General features: G+C 55.1%; 1 protein-coding gene across 9 annotated transcripts in view; it reads left to right on the top strand.

Annotated features, from left to right (window-relative positions):
• Fhad1 (forkhead associated phosphopeptide binding domain 1) overlaps positions 1–23,301 on the top strand; it is a 117,742-nt gene that overhangs the window by 29,530 nt on the left and 64,911 nt on the right. For all 9 annotated transcript variants that reach the window (XM_046469263.2, XM_046469261.2, XM_046469262.2 and 6 more), the window contains 4 exons: positions 3,969–4,236; positions 13,654–13,763; positions 16,047–16,283; positions 21,601–21,724. In XM_046469263.2, coding sequence (XP_046325219.1) covers positions 3,969–4,236; positions 13,654–13,763; positions 16,047–16,283; positions 21,601–21,724 — 739 coding nt within the window. The remainder of the gene's footprint in view (positions 1–3,968; positions 4,237–13,653; positions 13,764–16,046; positions 16,284–21,600; positions 21,725–23,301) is intronic.

Here is a 23,301-nt window from a genome sequence, read left to right as displayed (position 1 = left end):
CTCAGCCATCTGCTGGCAAATGTGTGACCAACAGCTCTCTGAAAAGTGAGGTGTCGTAAAGAGCAAAGGTCTGCTGCTTGGTGGGGACCGTGAGTCAGCACAGCCACCACGGACACGAGTGTGTAGGTTCCCCAGAGGCTGGCCAGGGGCCACACGCCACCCAGCCATGCGGCTCCTCGGTGTTTATCCACAGGAACCGAAGCCACGCAGCACAGTGATCCCTGCAGCCCACGTTCACAGCAGCCAAACCATGAGCCAGCCCTGGGCTCCATCAGCGGACAAATGGGTCAAGAACGTGGTACATTCTCGCTCAGGTCCCGCGTGGGCAATGGAATCAGGGGTTCCTGTGCGTGGAGTGGGCTGGCTGTGAAGTTCAGCTAAGAAAAAAGGCGGCAAAAAAACCACACGACACAGAAAATAATTTTGAAAAGCGAGGGCGGGACGGCTCCACGACTTCAGGGTGGAGCTTCCACCCTGGAAGGAGGGGAGCAAGAGCCACGCTTGGCTCCGACTCCACACTGGGGACTTCAAGGGCTTTCCAAGGATGTTCTTTACCAAATAAGGTAGGGGCTGGGCTAACTGTCCCAGTGGGTCACGCCCAACTCTGGAGCCAGGAGAGCTGTCCCGTGGGCAGAGAGGAAGAGACCCCACGCCTTGGGCAGTCTATACACGGGAATGCCGGGATCGTCCCCAAGGGGAGAAGGGAGTCCCCCACACCCCCCCGGCTCAGTACAAGGCCACTCAAGCAGCATCCCGGTGGTGCTCCACAGCCCGTACCCACCGTGGAGCTGTATCATCCATAAAGAAAATGAAATCATGCATTTCTAAGTCGAGCTCAGCAGGTGGAGGGTCATGTTTCCCTGCATATGCAGAGGCTAGAGAGGAAAACGGAAAAGGAAGGTGGGGTGGGTCATGAAAATCAAGGGAGACCAGGAGAGGAAAGCGACCAAGGGGTGGGCAGGGGAGGGCTGAGAGTGATGTTGGCCAACTATCTTTATCGTGCAAATACGTGACAACAGATCCCCTCGATATGCACAACTATAATGCACCAATAGAAAAGGTGGAAAATATAGAATTTCTGGTAAAAGTTCGCTGCTATAGATGCCGCACAGTGCACTCTTTACAGTCCTACCTCACGCCACTCTCCTGGGACTCCACGCAGCCGGCGGTTCTCGCAGGACGTTTCTCTTGGTCTTTGCTGAACCATTGCCAGCGCAGGGTGACCACTGAAAGCATTAATGGTCGGGGTATGTTTGCTCACGCTTATGAGAGAGACAAAAGTGAACCGAGAAGGGGCGTGTTGGGACCTCACGTGTCCCTTGGGGACAGGAGAGACTCTGCTGCGTCAGATGAGGAGCTTCGGTGTCGGCCTCGGTGTTGGCGCTGTTCCTCATGGTCAGGCTGCGACACATGGCTCTGTCTTCCCGTCTTCCCCGCCCACTTCTTTGGTGCGAGTGATCAAGCCCCGATTTGTGACTCTGCCTGGCTTGTAAGGTGTGAGCTTCCCGCGGTGGCCAGTTTCTGGTTATATGTCACCCGCGGGGCTGGAAGGAGCCTGGTTGTGTCGTGTTTTCAACGTTGACAGGCAAAGTCAAGGGCGTGGGTGATAAGGAGTGTGGCAGAATGATGAGGAAGGCTGGGTGCCACCTGTTTGTCACTGTCCTGTAATTGCAACATACATGATCTGATTTTCATTCGTGGCCGAGTTTATCAACCAGCCCCGACGTTCTGAACGCCGCACGGTGGCTCTGGTGAGGCAGGACAGACTGGGCCCAGCGCTGCTCGGGCACAGCAGTGACACTGTCACAGGCCCTGCTGGGTGGAGGCCGCCGTCCTCACAGCAGTTTACAGAAGGCTGCGTGGACCTGGAGGAGCACCCGGAAGGACTGCGGGTTTTCCCACCGTCTACTCGACACTTTCATTTTTTTTTAACTTGGAACGTCTGCTCTCCGTTACCAGCCACCCAAGAGCCTTTTGCAGTGTGGCCGGCAGGTGCCCACCGTGACTTCAGATAACCCCAATGCTCCAAGAGCAGGGCTGGGGTCAAGCAGGCCCCACCTCCTGGCTGCCATGCTCCAGGGAGTCGCCAACCCGCGGAGCTGCATATCCTCGGCCCCGGGTGGGGTGCAAAGCCTCCGGCTCCCCAGGGTCATTCTGACGAGACCACACGTGTTAGGGCGCCACCGTCCCCGTCTCTGTGGGGCTGTCGCCGTCCCCGCGGCAGTGGTTGCAAACAGCTTGGAACATGACAGGCGCTGGAGGACAGGCCGCCCTCCCTGGTCCACAGCCTCGGCCTCCTGGCGGAAGGCCTGGGTCCTGCGTGGTGACATGGGGAAGGGTGCACAGTGGGGGAAAACGGGTGAGGCTTCTTGAGCATCGCGGGGTGGGCGCGGCCCAGGTGCCTCCAGTGGCCCTGCTGGGACAGACATGGAAGAGCTCAGGACTATGAGCTGCCTCAGACCCAGAACTAGTCCAGACTGGGAGGAAGGGGCGGGAGGGAAGCATTAACACGTATTTTTAATGTAAAGTTTCTAAATCCAGCCTTGTTGGTAACTGACCTTGACCCCAGGCTCCATGACCTTGGCCCAGGCTCCATGCAGACTCTATGTGAGCGTGGCCAGGAGCTTCCTCTTCATGTGGTCTTTCCTTGGGTTTGTTTTTCTGCTGCCCGTCCGTCTCCTTGCAGTTCCCAGCAGCTAAAACCTTGACCTTGCCTGATGGACCTGAGCTGCTCAGCAGAGACCAACCTCCGCCTTCCAGCCGAGGCCACCCTAAATCAATGAACTTCAGGGGGAAAAACACTATTTTTTAATTTTACACCTAAAGAGTCTGTTGCGGTCACTGCTGCATTTATATACCTGCATCTCCCTCTAAAGCGAGACCCTGTCACCTGTGTAGCAAGAGAGACCCACTCCAACCAGCCTCTCATACTGAGCAGTTCAGGGTCAGACCCCAGAGAGGGCTCACAACCAGTTTCTGCATTTGCTCAGCCCTGTTCACAGCAGCCAAAGTTACAAGCAGCTCAAGTGACCATCACTTGAGAACGAACAGGCAAAATGTAGTCTGGCCATTCACCGGAATAGTATTCAGCCTTGAAAAGGAAAAAGATTCCACACATGCTACAGCAGGGATAACCCTTGAGGACGTGGTGCTAAGAGAATAAGCCAGTCACAAGAAGACAAATACTGTCTGAGCCCACTCATGTGAGGTACCCAGAGTACTCAGATGCCTAGTGATGGGACCGAAGAGAGAAAGGCAGTTGCCGGGGCCTGGGGAGGGGTTGGAGGTATTGATGGGAAGAGAGTTTCACTTTGGTAAGAGGGAAGAATTCTGGAGATGCTGCTCACGACAATTTGAATATACTTATCACTACTCAACTCTACAGTTAAACTGTTCAAAATGGTAAAAATCATGCTGTGTGGTCTTCACAATTAAAAACCTGGTGTCCAGCCTGGGTCCCCTGGGGGTCCTTGGCTCTGATTGGATCACACGCCCCACCCCTGAACCAATCCCTCTGGCCAGGAAATGTCTCAACCAGGAGCCGGGCTTGGGCCTCGGCGGCCTGGTCACTCTTCTTTCAGCCACTGTGGAGGACACACATGCTGGTGTCCGTTCTAGGTGCTGGGAATACCGTGGTGAGCAAGCTAGACAGAAGGCCCCTGCCCTGCAGAGGGGACAGGCCACCAGCTCAGCAGCTCAGTCCCACACTGACCCACCTGGCCTTGCCCGACCCCGGGGCCATCCTGCAGGTGCCGTCTCGGCAGGGTCCTGACATAATGAACACCCCCGTGTGGGGGGGCGTGCCCTGTGGCCCACAGGTGGCCATCACCCCGAGGAGAGTCCAGGAGGCTTCCTGAGGGTCGTGACTCACCAGCCGAGGCCCGGGGCAGCGATGACGTGGCTGGGACGGAGGGGTGCAGGCCACGGCAGCGGATCACAACTGCCCTGACGCCCCTGTCTGCCCACAGGTCTCCTTCCCCTGGGTGAGGGGCCCAGCAGCCTGGCCGAGGCCACAGCCGTCCCGGATCTCCCAGCAGCCGATCCCGTCACCTTCGCCACCACTCAACGTTTTCTACCAGGGCATCCGGCCAGTGCCCCTGCAGAGAAGCTGGTCCCAGGGCTTCCCCAGGCCCTCCGTAGTCCCACCCGCCGCCCACCAACGGCCCGTGAGTGCCAGCGGAAAGACGTTCTCCTTCGTGGTGGACAGCAGCCACAAGTCCCCCCTCCTCAAGCAAGGTAGGCAGCGGGCCTCCGGGAGGACCCGGGGCGGAGGTATGGCCGTGAGGATGTGTCTTGTGTCTTTGGCTTATTTTCTCTGATTCTAAAAATAGAGCATGTCATTTTTTTTTAAATCAAGATAAACAAAGTCAGGGGACAGATAAAGGGACGCGTCTGCTGATGTGCTGCCAGGTGTCCCTGGACCGTGCGCCAAGCCCCCGTCCACATGGCAGGCCCCGTGCTGCGTGTGCGTCTGTGTGTGTGTCACAGAATCTGAAATGACACCCTTTAATTCAGATGAGCAGAAACACTGGCCTGAAGTCCCCCTGCCCACTACAGCCCCCGGAGCTGGCAGAAATCCACCATTTATCAGAGAAGAGGCTGAGTTTACTGAGGGAAAATGACTTTTCCAGGGAAGTCCAGTGAGCTCAATGCTTTTCATGACATTGAAGGCCTCTCAGGGCCTGGGGACTTGGGACACGCGCAGCCTCAGGGCTTCCTCCCCTCACCCAGCCCCTGAGGCTGGGGCATCTGGGGAGGAGACTGCTGTCTGTCACTGTCCACTGAGCAGCCCCTGGAGTCCAGGTCCCCTCTCTGTCCTCTCTGGCCCAGCCACAGACCCCCCTCCAGGCCTCCAGGCGGCTCTACCTCCTCCCCTGGTCGTGCTCAGGACCCTCCCCGGCCTCCCTCCTCCACCATGGATGTAGCCATTATCCTTGTGGAATGTTCCAGAGGAGGTAAAACGGTTTCTGCGGCTTCATCATCATGAAGCGCCCGTGTTCCTGCCGCCCTGGCTAAGAAAGTAGCAGCCATTCCCCCAACACTGTGAAAAGAAAATGTCCAAACAACAACAAAGTAAAATGAGGTTCACAGAGACCCTCCCCCCGCCGCCCTTGACACTGGCCACCCCGTTTATTTCGTATGTGTCCACCCTTCTGTTCATTCACTGACCCGTCTTATTACACTTTAAAACAAATTGCGCACATCTGGCCTTCCCCGGCCTCTTGGCGAGCGTTCTGTTAGCTTTGTCTTTCGATGTAAAATTAACGTAGTGTCCATTACTTATCGACGGTTGTTTAACAAATTATCCTGAAACTCAGCAGCCTAAAGCAAACAAATAAAATCCCGTGTACTGTACGGTTTGGGAGGGTCAGGAATTTGGGGGTCATTTAGCCAGGGAGCTGTGCCCCTCACGCGGCCTTTGGCAGGAGGCCCCAGTTCTCCACGGGGACCTTCCTCTGGGACCTTCCTTGGGGACCTTCCTCGGGCTGCTGGTATCTCTTCACAAATGGCGGCCAGCTTCCCCCAGGGCACGGTCCAGCAGCAGAGCCTCTTCCGATGCAGCCTCAGGAGCACCTCAGGTGACAGAGACGGGCTGTGTTGGGGGCCGCAAGGTGCTCGTCACACTCCACACGTTGAGGCGCTGCCCCGGGACCACAGGACGTGCTCACACGTGCGGGTGGTGACTTTCTGTTAAAATGGGCTGTTAGGGTGAGCTCCGACTGATGTTCTCCTAAGAGAGACACGGGGGATGCCCTGCACAGAAGGACATGACGGGACACAGTGAGGAGGCCACCAGCCGCCAGCCACCAGCCAGGAGAGAGGCCTCGGGAGGAGCCGCCCGCCCGGCCCTGGACCTGCAGACTGAGGACCGTGGGAAAGCAGCATCCTGCTGTCCAGGCCCCGGGTGCTGCCCTGCCGACCGAGGTGGCTCCAGCACCTTCTGTGAGGACCACGCCAGGGCGCTGTTTTCGCTAACTTTCCATCGCCGTGACCAAAGCCCCTGACAGAAGTGACGCAGAGGAGGAAGAGCTTCCTTGGGGCTAAGGATTTCAGAGGTCTCAGTGCAGAGATGGCCGAGTCCATGGCTCTGGGCCCAAGTGAAGCCGCACAGCATGGGGGCCCAGCAGAGGGGAGATGCTCAGCTCCTGGTCCAGGGCCGGGTGGGCGCTGCAGGAAGGACAAGCCTCCCAGGGCACACCCCAGTGACCACCTCCTCCGGCCCCGCCCCACCTGCCTACGGACCCCACCGGTCAGTCCATGCCGACTAGGATGGACGGCCGAGGTTACGGCTCTCAGACCCAGCCTCTGCACCTGGACCTTCCTGATGAACAGGAGCTTGGGGAGACGCCTCACACCCAAACCATGAACAGGTCCCCGGGGGACAGCAGGGACAAGAACGGAGGGGGCTGCCTTGAGAGTGGCCACCAAGCAAGGAAATGCAGACTGCGAGTGTCCACAACTGACGTCGTTCACACCTATGTAGCTCAAACCCCCATCAAGACGCAGGACTTGACCTTGCCCTGGAAAGTCCCCTCAGTCCCTCCCCAGCCCCACCCTGGAGGCAGCCGCTCCCCTGTCCCCTCTACCACGGACAGAGCCCTAATCTGGGGCCTCAGACCCACGGAGCGTGCAGTCCAGGTTCTTTTGTGGAAGGCGTCTCTGGTTCAGCCCAGTGTCTCTGAGATTCGCCCGTCTCGGGTCACAAGTGGCACCTTCTCGTGGTTGAGTGACGTTGCACTTGGCCTTCTCCAGTGGCCTTCCACCACCTGGGGAGGGAGAGCAGTCGGGGCTTCCAGGACCCCGGGCCCAGCAGGCTTCACCCCACAGCTCCCAGGGTGTCACTGGGTGGGGGCCGGGGCACCACAGTGTCTGTTCCCAACCGCCACCTCATTTCCCTGATGCAGAGAAGGGCTGTCACCTTCCTGTGGGCTGGGGAGCCACCTGCTTCAGATTGGCCTCTCTGCTCCAAGCTTCCGGGCCAACTCCATGCTCCAGTCCTCCGGCTGGCTCTGGGTGGACAGCACCCATCGCGGCCCAGCTGGGTTCTTCAATAAAATTGTTTCCTTCTAGATTTCTGCCTTGCGTTAGGGGTTTTGGTTTGTTTAATCTGTTTGGAAACCCAACCCCGGGGATTTTTGTTGTAGGTGGGTTTCTCAGTGCCAGCACTGTGGACACTGGGGACAGCTGAGGTGGGGGCACCTGGTCGAGTGCTCAGCAGCGTCCCTGGCTTTCTCGTGAGGATCCCTGACCAAGGGGCATTCGCCTTTCTCCTTCCAGGGCTGAGAGGCCCCTGGGCCAAGGCCAAATCTTAATGGCAAGAGCCCATGGAGGGTGCAGAGCAACGGTACAAGAACAGAAAAGTCACGGAATGATTTTTAAAAATATTATCCTGATTTATGTGTTTTTCTCCCAGTAAGGGGATCATCTGAACCTAACATAGGTAACCTGCTTCTCTAAATTCAACGCTATATCACGAAGGCCTTTCCACTTCAGTAAATTGACTGGCTCATGGTTAAGAGCACAGACGCTGGGTCAGACAAACCTGGGTTCAAGTCTACATTCTGTCACTTACCAGCTGGGTAAGACCTTAGGCAAGTGACTTGACATCTCTGAGCCTCAGATTCCTCATTTATAAAATGAAGATGGTGATAATAATCGCGATCTCATTAGGTTGTTATAAGCTCCTGCTTGGAAGTACTTCTCACGGTGCCTGGCCTATAACGAATGCTCAATATACACTAATTTTAAAAATTAACCTATTATCTATCCATGATTGTTATCTAGCCTAAATGCACCACCCACAACGTGAAGAACCCAGGCCAAATCCTCAGCCGGGTGACCCACACATTCTGTCCCCGGTGAGGGCTGGTAACTCGGTGAAGTACCAGGAGATCCAGTTTGGCAAATAGCTGTCCCCCAGACGTCCTGTGGGGACAGCTGGTCCCACACCTGCTGCTAGCCACCTGGCCCTTCCTCAGGATTCTCCCCACCGGGTTCACCGATGACCCCGTGACCACAGGACAGGGCAGGCTCTAGTAAGCCATTTTGTCCACCTCAGCCCTTGGGTTCCTTCTGATGCCCAACAGTGGCCAATGAAGAGTGAGGTTCGGGGGAGGTAGCCTGTCTGGCGCCCCCCTCCTGGAGGAAAAGGAAGTGAGCCTCAGGTCCAGCTGCCCCCGGTGGACGTTCAGGATGCACCTGCGGAGACCCACATGGTCACGCGGCCTGGAGGGTTGATGAGGTCCAGCTTCTGGGTCCCCCCACCCTGCAATCGGGGGTGACTCGCGGTAGCCCCAACAGGGTTGCAGAAGCATCTGGAGTCTCCCCTGGAGATGTGAGCTGGGACTGGACTCAGAGCCCGTTGGGACCAGCCCTGGGGCTCCTGGCCTGGCCATGCACCTGAGGGGGGCCCTGACTCCAGAGGTCCCCGCACAGCTCCTGCCTCCATCTGGCCGCGGCCACCCCTTCTTACAGTCGCCCTGCCGCTCGCAGGCCACTCTTTCCACAGAAGCCCATTTCTCGCCGTCAGGCACCAATTGGAAAGGCCCTGGGCAGTGGGTGCCTGTCGGATGAGACACAGCTGACCACCCCCTAGTGGGGACGCCTGTCCGAGGCAATGGCTGCCCCAGGTGGAAGACAAGCAGACTTCATGCAGCCACATCCAGGCCCACTGTGGAGAATAAGCCCGGGCCTCGCCTCCCGCGGGGTGTCAGGGTCAAGGCCGGGCTTCGAGGCTTGTTCTTGGTCTTGCTTCTCCCTGATCCCCTGGGTGGGCTCTGGCTGCAGACTTTGCCGGGAAGGAAACGTCAGGCGGAGACAGAGGGAGCAGCGGGGTGTCACGGGCGGCTTGTGAGCATCTGAAATGTGTGAGTAAGTGACTGACCAAAGGACGTCTAATTTTGACAGATTTAAATTTAAACCCCGCTACTCGGTTTCAGCCTGGGAACGTCTCATGTGTTTGGAACAACTTGTGTGTGTGATCTCCTTTATTCAAGCGGACATGCTTGTGAAATCTAAATACACATCAAGTCTTTCTGATGAAAACTTATCTTCCAAATTGGGATGTACTGGACGGGCAAAGCAACCCTGGACACCAAAGACTTCACACCATTAAAAAAAAAAAAAAACAAGAATGTGGAATCTCTCAATATTTTTGGTGCAGATACACATACATGTTGCAACGGTGTTCTTGATATATTGGGCTAAATCAAATGTATTATTTAAACTAACTTCACCTTTTCACTTTACCTTTTTAACGTGACTTCTGCCAGTAAGTGACTGTTTCCTGACAGCTGGCTTCCAGACACAGGGAGGACAAGGGTCACAGAAGAGTGGAAGGATAGAAAGAGGGCGCCCCAAGGCCTGCCCCCCTCAGTGCACGACGCTGGAGAAATGTGGCATTCGTGTTCTCAGGGGACACTTGCTCTCCTGACCTTGAGTTGTGAGACAGGTCATCTGATGCCCCAGGGGTGCGGCCGAGGATCTTCCTGGGTCCCGCCTCCCCGTGGTGGCAGGAATCCAGCGGGAGGGGTGCGTGGCTGGTGGAGGGCGCTTCCTCTTCCCCTTTCTGAACTGCCCAACTTGTCCCAGTTTTCCCCGGACTTTCCAGGCCTCAGCCTGAGATCTCATGTCACAGAGACCCCGTCCTGGCAGAGCCAGTCTGCTATCTTAACTGGTTGGCCCAGGAAATCTTACAGTTCCACAAGACTCCGTCTGTCCAACCCTCGGCCTTCAGCAGGAGAGTGGAACTGTCCCCAGCCAGGCACCGGACAGCATTCTCCTGGGACAGGTCTGGGAGGGTGAACCGGGTCCGAGTTCACTCACCTGCTCTCTCCTTCGTGCATTCCGCGCCCTGGAGGGGACACACTTCCGCATTGGTGTGTGCCCATCTGGCTTCAGATCCTGACAGTCCCCCTCCTGGATTGTGACATCACAGGCTGTGTGCACCCTGGTTTCTCATTTCTGAAATGCAGCCAATGGCAGTAGGTGCCAGAGTTGACCTATGGGAAGTTCTTGGAATAGCAACAGCTCCCCGGACCCTTGCCACAGGGGATTTGGCTCCAGGACCCTCCCCAAACCCTGGGTTGAACTGAACCTACGAACACTCCTGCACCCAGCAGTGGCTGTCACATGGTGTCGGAGTTCATCTGTCCTTCCATGTTTAATGCCTGGAGCCTGCTTGGCGTGGTCTTGAGCTTTGGGGCCTCTACAATCTACATTGAGGGCGACTTGAACACGAGCATTGCAATTCTGTGACAGTTGATCAGTTAACCAAGCCAGCTGCTAAGTGACTAATGGGGGGGTAGCATATACTGCACGGATAAGCTGGACCAGGGGATGGTTCGTGTCCTGGGCAGGATGGAGCCGGACAGTGCAAGACATGCCACTCAGAATGGCGCTCAATATAAAACTTGTGAATCGTGTATTTCTGGAATTTTCCATTTAATATTTTCAGACTTCTCGGGTCACTGAAACCTTGAAGAGGAAGACCACAAGGAATGGGGAGACCCGTAGGCATCGAGCACTGGGCTTGGGCTCACAGGCAGCATGACCGCTGTGTGCGCGCCTCCTACCTGTGGGGCCCTGGGTTCGATCCTCAGCACCACATAAAAATAAAATAAAGGTCTCGTGTCCATCTCGGTTCACAAAGATCTAGGGGGGACCACTGGCTCTAAGGGACTTTAAAAATGCAGAACCAGAGTGAATGAACAGCCCCGAGTGACCGCGCAGATGTCACCAACCGCTGCTGTGCCCCCTTCTGACGAGTCTCCCGCCTTTGAAAACAGATAGTTCACTTCCTCCCTTTCAACAAGAGAAGGTGTGAGGGACGATGGCCCGGGACTCACAGTCCGTGGGAAATCCAGAGCCCCGCTCGGAGCCCAGTCACCTCAAAAGCAGAATCGTGGAAATCCTTTAAAAAACTCCCACCCCGCCCCCCAAGTCTTTATTCCGTGTTGGTGAGGCTGGATCTGGAAAGTCCCCAAGGTCCGCGTGTTGAAGGCTTGGTCCCCAGAGCAGTGGTGTTCACAGGCAGGGCTCGGGAAGTGCCTGGGTAGGCAACCTCTGGATGGGATCACAGCCTGGTGCAGACCGCGGAGGGACAGCTTCAGGAGGCGGGGCCTAGTTGAAGGTCGTAGGTCACTCGGGGTGGCCCTGAGGGTATTTTTGACCCCGGCCCCTTCTTCCCTCTCTCTAATTCCCTGACGGCCCTCCTCACCACAGACCCATAGGAATGGCGTCCACCTACCATAGACGGAGACCTCTGAAACTGTGAGCCAAGATGAATTTTTCCTCCTTTAAGTTGTTTTTCTCAGGTATTTTGTCACAGTGACAAAAATCTAACACTGTTCATGTCAATGAATAGAATATATTTGACATAATATATACGCCATAAAGATTCCAAATGTAACTGTTGGAATCCCTGAAAGTCATATAAACAGCTCGTAGGGTTAAATAAGAAAAATTAGGGTTAAATTTTAAAATTTAGGGTTAGATAAATAAAATTAGGGTTAAATAAGAAAAAAGTCAGGAATACCTAAAGGTCTATCAGGTGGGTCCTAGTTCAATATGTTTTGATACATTTGTGCAATGGACACTGTAACCAACGAAAAGAATATGGTGCTACTACAAATACATTGGAGAAGACGTCTTTCTCCTCTCCTGTGCAAAAGCATGCTGGAGAAGAATCTCTACATGAAAATCTAATTATGCTTTTTAAAATATGAAATTATAAAAATAACATTTACTGCTAAATGCTTCACGTAGGGGTAGGCAAGCTTTCTTTAAAGAGCCTGTAGAGAGGAAAAAATAAAAAACTAAAATGTTTTCTACTCTTCTTTAGTCTCATAACACTTCTGGTCACCAAAATATGGGAAGTATACCCACCATGTTCGTCAGCTTTCCATGACTGAGACAAAATACCTGAGATAATCAACTTAAAAAGAAGAAAGGTTTACTTTGGTTCACCATCAGAGGTTTCACTCCATGGTTGCCTGGCACAGTTGCCTTTGGTCTGTGGCCACACAGGACATCATGGCAGGAGCAGGCGGTGAGGCAGACTGTTCACCTCGTGGGGCTGCCAGGAAGTAAAGGAGAGGGAGGGGCTGGGGTCCAGTATCCCTAGGACACACCTCCAATAACCCAGCTTCCTCCCTCTAGGCCCCACCTGGCAAAGGTCCCACCCCCTCCCTAGCACCACAGGCTGGGACCAAGCCTGTAGCACATGGGCCTCCGGTGACATTTGGGATCCCAACTATAGCGCCGACCAAGCACCTCTCCAGCACCAGCCGGTGTCCTAGACGTTAAGTCTGTTCCTACGTTTCCTGGGCCGGTGTCTGTCCTGCAGGGCTCAGCCCCACGGACCCCCACCACAGATGCGGGTTCCCGCCATCCCTTCTCAGATTTGGTCCCTTGACAGAGGATGGCTCCCAGGACTCGGAGAAAGCTCTCGCTTGCTTTTGCCAATCTGTGACGAGAAAAATACTTTTAAGGATACAAATGAACACGCAGATGAAGAGGTACATAGGACAAGGGACGTGGGGACCCTGGGGGCACAGAGCCTCCACGCCCTCTCTGGTCACCCCACCCTGCAGGCACCTGCCTGTGTGGAACAGCCTGGGAGCTCCCCAAACCCCTGCTTTGAGGGTCCCAGGGAGGCTGCGGCATGAGCGTGATTGACGGAATCAGTGGCCAATCCGAGCAAGACCTTCAGCCCTCCCCTCCCCAGGGGTTGGGGTGCGGGGCTGAGAGTTGGGACCCTCTAGTCACACGGCTGTTTCCCCTGGCAACCTACTTCCCACTTTGGGAGTCCAAGAGATTTAGGAGCCATGTGCCAGGGAACAGGATGAAGGCCAGACAACAGAGAGAGCCGGCAGTAACTATCCCAGGCTTCAAGGGTCCTGTAGGTCGTGTTGCAACTCGAGTTCTCCCCCGTGGCTTGGACAGCAGCTGTAGGTGACAGATGAAGGACTGACTGTGCCCGTGTCCCAATAAAACTTTATTCTCAAAAACAAGCATTGGGCCACCTTTGGCCCCAGAGCTGTGTTGTGCTGACCCCTGTTCCATGTCACACTTCATTTAATCCTCACAACAACTCTTCTTTTGAGGGGAGGGGCATTCATATGATTGAACCTGGGGGCACTTAACTGCTGAGCCACATCCACAGCCCTTCTTATATTTTATTTTGAGACAGGGTCTTGCTAAGTTGCTGAGGCTAGCCTCAAACTTGTGATCCTCCTGCCTCAGCCTCCTGAGTCGCTGGATTACAGATGTGTGCCAACACACCCGGCACAATAGCTCTCCATACTAGAGACAGTTGGTGGCCCTAAGTTAGATATGTGGAAACTCAAGCTGAGAGAGATCAAGTGACCTGACCTAGGTCACCAGATCTTTATGCAACATAGAAAAAAGAAAAAAGTCTGGACAAAGACAAATCAAGGTGACCCAGCCCCGGGAGAGAGGAAGTGGTGGCTCCTCTACTTCCCGAGCCTCTGTAGGGATTCCATTGCTCCTCAGGTGCACACACCCTGCTTTGTCACTTTAAAGCCACATGGACCTAAGTCCCGGGACACCACAGGAAGCTGGCTGAAAGCTTCCCCGGCGCTCGGGAAACTCACCACGTCTTCTGTGTTCTCTGTCCACCTCACGCCTCAGTGTGGACGGGCCCCATGGAGATGCCGGAGCACGCCATGCCGGAGGGCATTTCTGGAGCCGTGCCTCCCCCGGAGATTTTCATGGATCCGGACATGGTCCAGCAGGACAAGGTGAGGGTCCTGGGAAGGGCGGGGCTACAGCAGCCAGTGGACCGTAGGGGGACTTGCTGCCACCTCGTTTTCCTCTGTGGTCTAGAAGTGCCCTTTTCTCTGGTGTCACAAAACCGCCTCTTATTTAACCAAAAGTTATATCCCCCCAAAAATAACGTCCACAACCACTGCTTGTTGAGCACCTACTATGTGCCAGATTGTGTCCTGTGTCCTCGACATTTGTTAGTTCATTTAATGTTTGCTGTCTTCAGGATAAACTTTAACACCTTCACTTGGCTGATGAGGAAATTGAAGCTCAGAGAGGTTGAGTATCTTGCCCAAGTTTGCACAGTTCAGGGGGCGGAACTAGGACTCAGACCCAGGTCTGGCTAACTTCTAAGCTGGTCCTACGAGGAGGGGGTGATACATCGGTCAGAGAAAACTGAGCCAAAGAGAGACTTGTTACAGAACAGAGAGGTTTGGAGACTGAGACACAGCAGGAGTCAGATGAGTGCTATTAAGTGAACCTGGGAGGGACGGGTCCAAGTCATCTCTCCCATTTGGCCACAGCTTGGAAATCACTGTTAGGAAACAGCCTGGCAAGCCGGGCACCATGGCCCACGCCTGTCCTCCCAGAGGCTCAGGAGGCTGAGGCAGGAGGATCGCGAGTCCAAAGCCAGCCTCAGCAAAAGCGAGGCCCCAAGCAGCTCAGTGAGACCCTGTCTCTAATAAAGTACAAAACAGGCCTGGGGAGGTGGCTCAGGGCTCGAGTGCCTCTGAGTTCAATCCCTGGCCCCAAAAAACAAAACCCAGCCCAGTGACGTCTTCCTTTCCTTAAAGGTCGAGGCCTGCCCCTGCGGCAGGTCTGAGTCTGTGGGAAACAGTGCGAGCAGAGTCCCTGTGCCCACAGGACGGGCCTGGGGACCTGCAGCTTCAGGTGGAGGGTGGTCCTGGAGCAGCTGTTGTTGCATGAATAATGAATAAGTACCTACTGAGCACAGAGACTCAGGTACAGCAGGGGCCTCAGGAGCACAGGATCTGTTGTCCCTGAAACTTTGCCACGATCACACACCGGGACCCAGAGAAAGAGGCTTGGCAGCAGTCAACGTGCCGGGCAGCCTGCCTGTCCCTCCCAGGCCAGGGAGCTGGGGTCCAGGGACTCGCTCCTGGCCCCAAAGGCCAAGGGCTGGCCGGAGTCTGCACCATGGGAGGTGGCAGGAGGGAAAGGGGCCTCTTTTAAAGTGACGCATCAGAAATCCTGCAGCTGTGTGTGAGGCTGTATCTGGGTTGGGGCTTCGGTGTTTCCTTTCAGTCTTCCTGGCGTTTTATTGATGACTTCTGGTGAGAAGTTTGGGGGATTTGGGGGGGGGTTACCCTTTTTTTGGGAAACCTAACAAATTCTTTGGCCACTGTGCCTTCTCCTCGGGAGAAACGGAAGACGGGCTCCATCACACCTGGGGTGACCCTGCCAGCAATCTGCTCCCGTCCCAACATCCACACAAAGAGATCGCTGTTCCCCTCGTTCCCTTTCCTGACCCAGCTACTTGGAATAAATCTTCCTGTGGAAAACAAAAGAGGCAGGGAGCACGGGAGAGGGACGGGGAGCAAGGAAGATTCAGAACGTCTTACTTTTTCAGTTAAAAACTAATCCTCCTGCTGGGCTGGGGGCCCACGCTGTCATCCCTGAGGCTGAGGCAGGAGGATCGCAAGTTCAAGGCCAACCTCAGCAACTTAGCGAGGCCGTAGGCAACTCTGCAAGACCCTGTCTCAGAATAAAAGATAAAAAGGGCTGGGATGTGGCTCAGGGGTTATGCGCCCCTGGGTTCAATCCCTGGTACCAAAAATAAAAAAGAAGAAGAAGAAAGAAAAGAATCAGCCCTCCTTACAGTTGAGTAGACGCCATTTTCCTAATCATCTTTGTGAGGTCCCCATGTGCCAGACAGACACCTGGTGAGTTAATTCCAAAAACTATAAATGAACTCTCTGGCCCAGACGCTCCCCAGTGGTCCGGCTGTTGTCAATAGGGAAGTTTAGTTTCAGAGGATGGAGGTCCCAGTACCTTTGAGGTGTGGCATCCACTGAGACGCTGCACACAGGTGTGTCACTTTATCAAGCTTCCAAGTGACAGAGACCCCGCTGCCCGCCTCCCACCCTCGCCTTCCTGCCTCCTTTCTGATGCCCTGTTTCTCCTCCTCCTCCTCCTCCTCCTCCTCCTCCTCCTCCTCCTTTTTGAGGTGCTGGGGATTGAACCCAATTTTTCTTCTTTTTTTTTAAATGGGCTCCGCTCCCATCTGCTTCCCGCAGGATGAGATCATTCTGCTGCTGGGGAGAGAGATCAGCCGCCTCGCGGACTTTGAGATCGAATCCAAATACAAAGACGCGGTGATCGCCAACCTGCAGAACAAGGTGGCCGAGCTCAGCCAGAAGCTGTTGGACAGCGTGGCCTGCAGGCAGGGCGACAGGGGCGCCGCGCACAAGTTCGAGTGTCTGGACGAGGGCGCGGACGACAAGCAGAAGGAGATCCAGAGCTTGAAGCAGCAGGTGGGTCTCGGGACAGGTGGTCAGAGTCACACCGCAGGGTGACCGTTCCCAGGCCAGATGGAGTCCAGGCAGCACCGGTGGAGAGGAAGTGCCCAGGGAGCTGTGGGGGTGGGGGTGCTTGGTGCTACCTGGAGTGAGGGGCTGAAATCCACAGGAAGCAGAGGTCCCATAGCTTCCCAGGGTGGTAACGATGATACAGCACTTATTGAGCACTACCTGTGTGCAAGCTCGAGTACAAAGGGCTTAGGTGCATGACTTATTTAAACTTCTGACACATCCACTATACAGATTAGGAGACTGAGGCCGGCCCAGAGATGCCCTGGAACTGCCCAGAGCTTGCACAGCAAGTTGGAGGTGGCGGTGACTGCCCTTCATACCCATCCAGCCCGAGCCGAAAAGACCTTCAGGCAATTAGCCAAGGGGGAGAGCAGGAGCCGCCTGCCTTCCAAACACAGAGGCCAGAGGCCTTTTACCACAGCCTAGAGGCCCTAGAGGCCATCACTGGCCCTCTTTTGGGGAAGTCCAGCCGACAGCCCCCTCGGCCCGGATCATCCGCATGCCCAGACCTGTTCCTTTCTCTGCACACTTGATCCAACTTCCTTTTTAAAAAACATTTGCCGCAGTCCGGCTGCAGCAAAATAACCGGGGGGTGACGAGGAACTTGCATAGATTGATACAGCAGGAGAGGGAGCCGTTTACTGCAGGACAACAGAGGTATTTATACATTCCACACAGCTTATCTAATTAGCATAAAGTAGATACAGCAGTCAACCAATCAGGAACCTCCACACTTAATGGCTCGCTGGCGTTACTTCACAAACCACTCCCTCTGGCATTTTGCCAGGCGCCACCCAGACTTGTTTACAGACTCTAACAAACATTAGCCAGCGATTTTGCAGAAAAATTGTATCTCAACAACGTTCATGAGAAAGAACTCAGCCACCGCGCTGCCTGCCCTCCCGCTGCTCCCTGCGCGGCCTCCCCCTCCACCCAGCTGCAGGGCCTCCGCCTCAGCCCTGGAGTGGGGCCTGGGGGGTCGCGGCCAGGCGTGGTGGAGTGGCCTCTCACTGGGTGGGCAGCTCCTCAAGGCCCAGGAGCCACCGACCCCGGAGTCGGTGACCCAGCGTCAACCACTGGCGGAAAATGCTAAATGAAAAATCCGTGAGTTTGAATGGCTTGGCGGGAGCGCGTCATCCCAGAGCGCCTGTTCCACTGTCGGTCATCACGTTGAGCTCCTGGCTTCTAATTGACGTTCATCATAGGTCGCAGGCACAGCCGACACAGGCTCCAGGCTTCGCTGGGGTCTTGGGTGGCGCCTCCTGCAGACAAGGTGTGCACTGTTCATTTGTTCATTTAGGCAATAGTCCCCCCCCCCCTCTGCTGGGCTCTGGGAGTCGAGCAGGAGCAAGGCCCCGTGACCTCCTCCTTCCCTCACTCTGCTCTGTGACCGTTTAGATATTCAAAGTCCCCAGAGGCCCCTGTGTGGAAGGCTTGGTCCCCAGCCTGTGGTAGTGGGAAGTGGTCAACCCTTAGGTGGTGGGACCTAGTGGGAGGAAGTTAGGTCACTGGGGACCCTTGAAGGGGATGTGGGATCTTAGCCCCTTCCTCTTTCTTCACCTCCACTCTAAGGTGAGCAGCTTGCTCCACGTGTCCCCGCCATAGTATGCTGCCTCACCACAGGCCCAAAGAACTAGGGCCAACTGATCATGCACCGGAATTTCTGACCCTATGAGCAGAATTAAACCTTTCTTCTTTTTAAGTTTGTTATCTCCAGTATTTTCTTACAATAACAGAAAGCTGACTAACATGTGTTCCAATGAAGGAAACAGAATAAACAAGTAAACAAATACATGCTCTCATATTTAAATAAATGAATGACTCTCCTTTGGACCTATTTTTGAAAGAATAATGAACATAGCAGGTCCTGTAGGAACTGCCACCTCACATAGCTACATTGACATGTAGTTGTTTCATCCACGAGCTTCTTTCTCTTGATCGGAGCCTGTCGCGACCCCTCGCCGGCAAGGGAAAACACGACACAGGATTCTTCTTTCAGCAGTTTATTCAGGCCTTGATTCAAGTATCATCTTCTAGTGACCCCCCGCCGAGCGCCCAAGCACAGCCTAATAAAGCCTCCCGCATACCAATCCCAAGCTGCCACGTGGACCTTTCTCATAGGGTGGGAAGGGATTGCGTGCCAATTCTCCATATTAGGAGTTGTTTATCACAGACCACAGTGGAAGCCGGCGCCATCTTCTAATGGCGGCCACGGTCTATAGGAACGGCTCACCACAGGAGCCCACTTCCACAATTGGATGAAGAACAATACTCTCAGTAATTCTCCCATTTCAGAGCTTCCTGAGCAAAGCCTGGTCCAGGCACATGGCAGGGTGACTCATCCTCACTATTTTTGAGTCTCCATCAGCAGGTTACATTTGGAGCATTATTTAAGTGACCAGTCATATCTATAAAATAATCCCAGCAGCTTGGGAGACTGAGGCAGGAAGATCGCAAGTTCTAAGCCAGCCTCAGCAACAGCAAGGCACTAAGCAACTCAGACCCTGTCTCTGAATAAAATACAAAATAGGCCTGGGGATGTGGCTCAGTGGTCGAGTGCCCCTGAGTTAAAAAAAAATAAATAAATCTCTTTCACCAAAAATTTACCTAGAAATAATTACTCTGATTTATCACACTCTTGCCTTCTTCTTCCACCCTGATCCTTACTCAGATCCAAGAAAATATTTTATAGCAGGCGTCTCTGAACTAGAGAATGTAGTTGGTCTGAATCCAAATCGAGTTTTTCTATGCACATTTTAAGCTCTTAAATGTTCTATTGCCAGCAGAACATTCAGCCAGAAGCATAAACCACGTGACTGTTTGATCTATTATTGTGATTATGATCTATTATTCTGATTACTCACATATTCTCCTCAGCCCCCGAGAGCACGTGCACAGCGATTTGCTCTCAAAGGCCTTCTAGCTGCTGCAGTACCCCTAGACAATGCTGCCTCGCGGTCGGAGCCACCTGGGCGAGTTAGCAGGCGGGTTGTTACCTCAAAGCAACTGCTCTTCCCAGCACCATGAGCTCTCCTACAATCCGATGCCGTTCCATTACACAGCATAATGGGCAATCAACATCTGGGATTTCTGCCAATTAGAGACAATATGGATATTTATTTTGTAATCAAAGTAATAAAGAGGTTTGAAAACTATTTGGAGTTTCCCTGCAACCTGAAATCCGACAGCTCTGCTACTTAGGTTGAAATATCCTAAGTGCCAGACAGCACTGAGCTCTTTAAGGGACATCCTTCCCCATCCATCTGTGAGCTCCTGTCTGCATAGTGCCTGCAGTATCCTGCACACAGAAGATCTAGAGATCTAGAAGCACTTCTGTTTTAAAATTCCAAGTATCTTTAATGGGACAGTTGCATTTCCCTCACAGAGAACAGAGGGATGGATTTCTTTTTTTTTTTTCATTTGACATTTTCAAAGCACAAACGTGCTAACGTGTATCCTGGGGATGGTGGGGAATAGAGCAGCTCATTCTCCCGCTTCTGGCAGACACCCCTTCTCCAGTGTCTCAGATGCCCCATAGAAAAAGAAAGTGCAGCTTCCCCAGGAGTCGTAGATCCAAACCACCGAGGTGCAGAAAGGATCCATATAAACTGTCAGACTGCCAGTCTGCCACCAGCGACGACCTCGTGCTTCGAGGGAGAAGCCCGGAACGAGGGCTGTGAGCGCCATCTGGTGGCCAGGCGTGGCACACCCTCGCGGCATTCCCTGAGCCTCCCTGACCCTGTGTAAGCCAGGCCCTGACACCCCGCGGGGAATATCAGGGATTCTTACATTTCCCCTCACAGCAATCACGCTGGTGTTGAAGGGAGTCTAGACAAGGCTTACAAAGGCACACAAAATCATGTCCATCCACCTTCCTTCCTCAAGACAGACCCGAGGCTGAAGCAATCGCACCGTGGAGTAACCATAGCTAACCTTAGCGAGCTCTGGGGACTTTCACAGGTACTCACTTGTCACCATGCTTTTGACAATCCAGTGGGTTCGGGACCATTGCAGCTGTACAGAAGGAGCCAAGGAGCGGGGACTCGGCATCCGCCCTATGTTCACACAGCCTGAAAGTGGCCGCATCAGGACAGAAGGTGGCCCAGCCCAAGCTATGCATTCTGGCCCCCAGCCCTCAACGCTGGGTCCTGGGGGCAGGGAGAAGACGGCAAGCCCTGGGGCCCACACCTGAAGACTAGCTCTGAGCCAGAACTCGCCCCTGTCGGGTGTGGGCACCCCAGCAAGCGACCCACCCCTCACGTCCCCGTTGCTCACTTGGAAAACGGAAAGAGGACGCAGCACCCTCCAGAGGCTCTGCTGAAGGTGCAGTGTGTGCCAGGGGCCTCGGAGCTCGGGAGCGCCCCGGACACGAGCCTGCATTGTTGTAAGAGGGTCGTGTGAGCCCTGGGGGGTTCTTGTCCCACACGCCCAAAGGACAGAGTGACCGAGGTGGGACTCCAGTAGCTGACTTATTAGAAGGCAGCTGGGAGGGCCCCGCGGCACAGGACGGGTTCTGCAGAGGGCGCCCATGTCTCCAGGAGCTGGGCTTCACTGAGAAGCCTCTCCTGAGTGTTCTCCTTCTCTGACTCAATCAAGGTGCGCACCTCTGAGTTCTTCTCCCCACAATGGGTGGTGTAATGTGTTAACCTGAGTGCGACCTGCACTCATTCTTAACATAAAAGAATTGCTTGGGTTCAGAACAACTCCTTGGGGTTGGCCAATGAGAGGAAGTGGAGGGAGCTGGGGGTACAGCAGAGTGTGGGGGTGTCCCCCGTGCGCGCAGGGGATGGGGGTTTCCAGCCAGGCTGACAAAATGAAATAAAAATACACTCTAGCCTGGAGCTTCAGCATCTGCGGGGGGATCCCATTCTCCAAGATCCTCTTTCCTCTCCTCTCTCCTGCCTTCTTGTCCCTGCAGGGAACTGACTTTATCACCCACCCCCCTCTCCGGAGCTCCCCCCATCCAGCCTGTGCTGAGAGCCCAGAGGGCACGGGCCCCCATGTTCAGGAGGCTCCCTCCCCTGTGGCAGCTGGGCCTGCGCCCTTTGTGGGCACCGAGACAAGACCATGTGTTGGCCACGTATGACGTGGCGGTCACTGCAGGAGCCGGCCTCCCTCTCCCTTCCACGCATCAAAACTAAAATGCCTGGCTTCCCCGACAGCCTGCCCCCGAGCGACGGGAATCCCGTCCAGCTTCGGGAAACCCCAGTGTCTTGGACCTGGGCTGCGCCCTCTGACGTGTGTGCCGCCTCCTCCGCAGATCGAAGTCCTTCAGAAGGGCTACAGCCAGATGCTGTGCAAGACGCTGTCCGAGCGGAACTCCGAAATCACATCCCTGAAGAACGAGGGCGAGAACTTAAAGAGGGACCACAGCATCACGGCAGGTGAGCCCCCTGGGAGTTGCGGTCAGAGCTGCCCCCCTCCGCCCAGGCGGAGCTTGCAGGCAGCGGGGCATTGCCAGCCCTTGAGGCAGCACAGCTGAGAGTCACAGCTTGTCCCCAGAGAGGTCTACTTGCCGGCCAGCTCCTGGAGCCGCCAGCTCAGGCAGCCCACGGTCAGTGTCTGAGCAAATGTGAGCCCTCGGGCAGAGGCCCGCCGAGCCCTGACCTCAGCAGGGAGAACGCAGGACACCATGTGGGTCCCACTGTCCCCCGAACCTGTGTTTTGTGAAGGCAAAGTAGAAAGTGGAGGAGGTGAGGTCATGGCAGGGCCCCTCGCCCCTTCTGCCCCGCGCCCTTGGGCACAGTGAAAATGTTCTGCTCACTGACAGCAGAGGCAGGAAGGACCAGGGTGTCCTAGGGGTCCCTGGCCCTCTCTGCTGGGTGCAGCGCGGCTTAGTGGACCCACTCGCTCGCTCATTCCACACACGTGCTGAGCGCCTGCAGGGCCAGTGCTGCTCTGGCGCTGGGCGGAAAGCCCCGAGCGCCGGCTGTGATGGCTGTACTTGCGGGGCTGACGTTTGGGGGAGAGCGAGACCTTAACCAGCCCACTTCAGGGAGAGCCAGGCTGCAAAGGAGGCGAGGTGGTGCTGGAGGGCAGAGAGGGCAGGAGCAGGAAGGCCCAGGGTCTGCGGCAGTGTGGCTGGGCCCAGGCCACGCGTATTCAGTAGAGGACATGCCTGGTCCCACTCCCCCATGGCTCCCAGCTCCATTTGGGGACCCAAGTGCAGCTATTTTGTGATCTCATCCATGGGTGAGAAATCAGGGAATGGCCTTAAAGGACCCTGGACACAGCAGGAAACGCATCCCTAGCTGTACCCCAAGCCAAACATGAATCCTGGTCCCGTGGACCTGAGGGCTGTGCCCCGGGCTGGCCTGGCCTGCACCCCTCCAGGCCTCTGGCTCTCCCTCGTGGGAAATGTCCTCTGACACCTGCTGGGTGCATCCTGTAGTCTGGAGGAGGAGCTCCCTGGGCCCTGCCTCTGTCTGTCTGTCCTGTGTCGGTCAGGCTTCCAGGGATTTCAAAGGCACACTCTGGGGTAAGAAGAGCTAGGCTAGGTTGTGCTGCAGTAACAAACAGTCCCCAGGCCTCAGTGGCTTACAATAGGCAGACTCATCTCCCACTTCTGCCTTGGGCCCATCCTGGGTGGAGTAGGGGCTTCACTAATGGTAGCCATTCAGGGACCCAGGCGGATGGAGGCCAGCACAGCAGATCACAGATCTCACCTTCCATGATAAGAGGGCTGATGGAGGATGGAGTGACAGGAACTAGATTTACTCTCCTTCCTGAAACAATTTTTTAAAAAATCCCACATCAGAAAATACAGCTCAGACCCCATGAAGCAGATGACAGTGATCCTACAGAGACAGGGACAAGCAAGATGAGACCCAGCCTGCTCCTCAAGTGGGGACAGACCACAGCCAGGAGAGGAGCCCAGGCAGAGCCAGGGTCTCCTGAGCTGAAGAGACGGAGTCGGAGAAGCTGGCACAGCTGGAGTTTGCTGGCAGAGTGCCAGGAAGGA

Source organism: Marmota monax, unplaced genomic scaffold (genome assembly GCF_021218885.2).
Source record: "Marmota monax isolate L192 unplaced genomic scaffold, Marmota_monax_Labrador192_F-V1.1 WCK01_AAM20220418_F8-fsc00008, whole genome shotgun sequence".
Lineage (NCBI taxonomy): Eukaryota > Metazoa > Chordata > Mammalia > Rodentia > Sciuridae > Marmota > Marmota monax.
The sequence above is the reverse complement of the archived record's forward strand: the minus strand, read 5'-3'. Positions and strand labels throughout refer to the sequence as shown.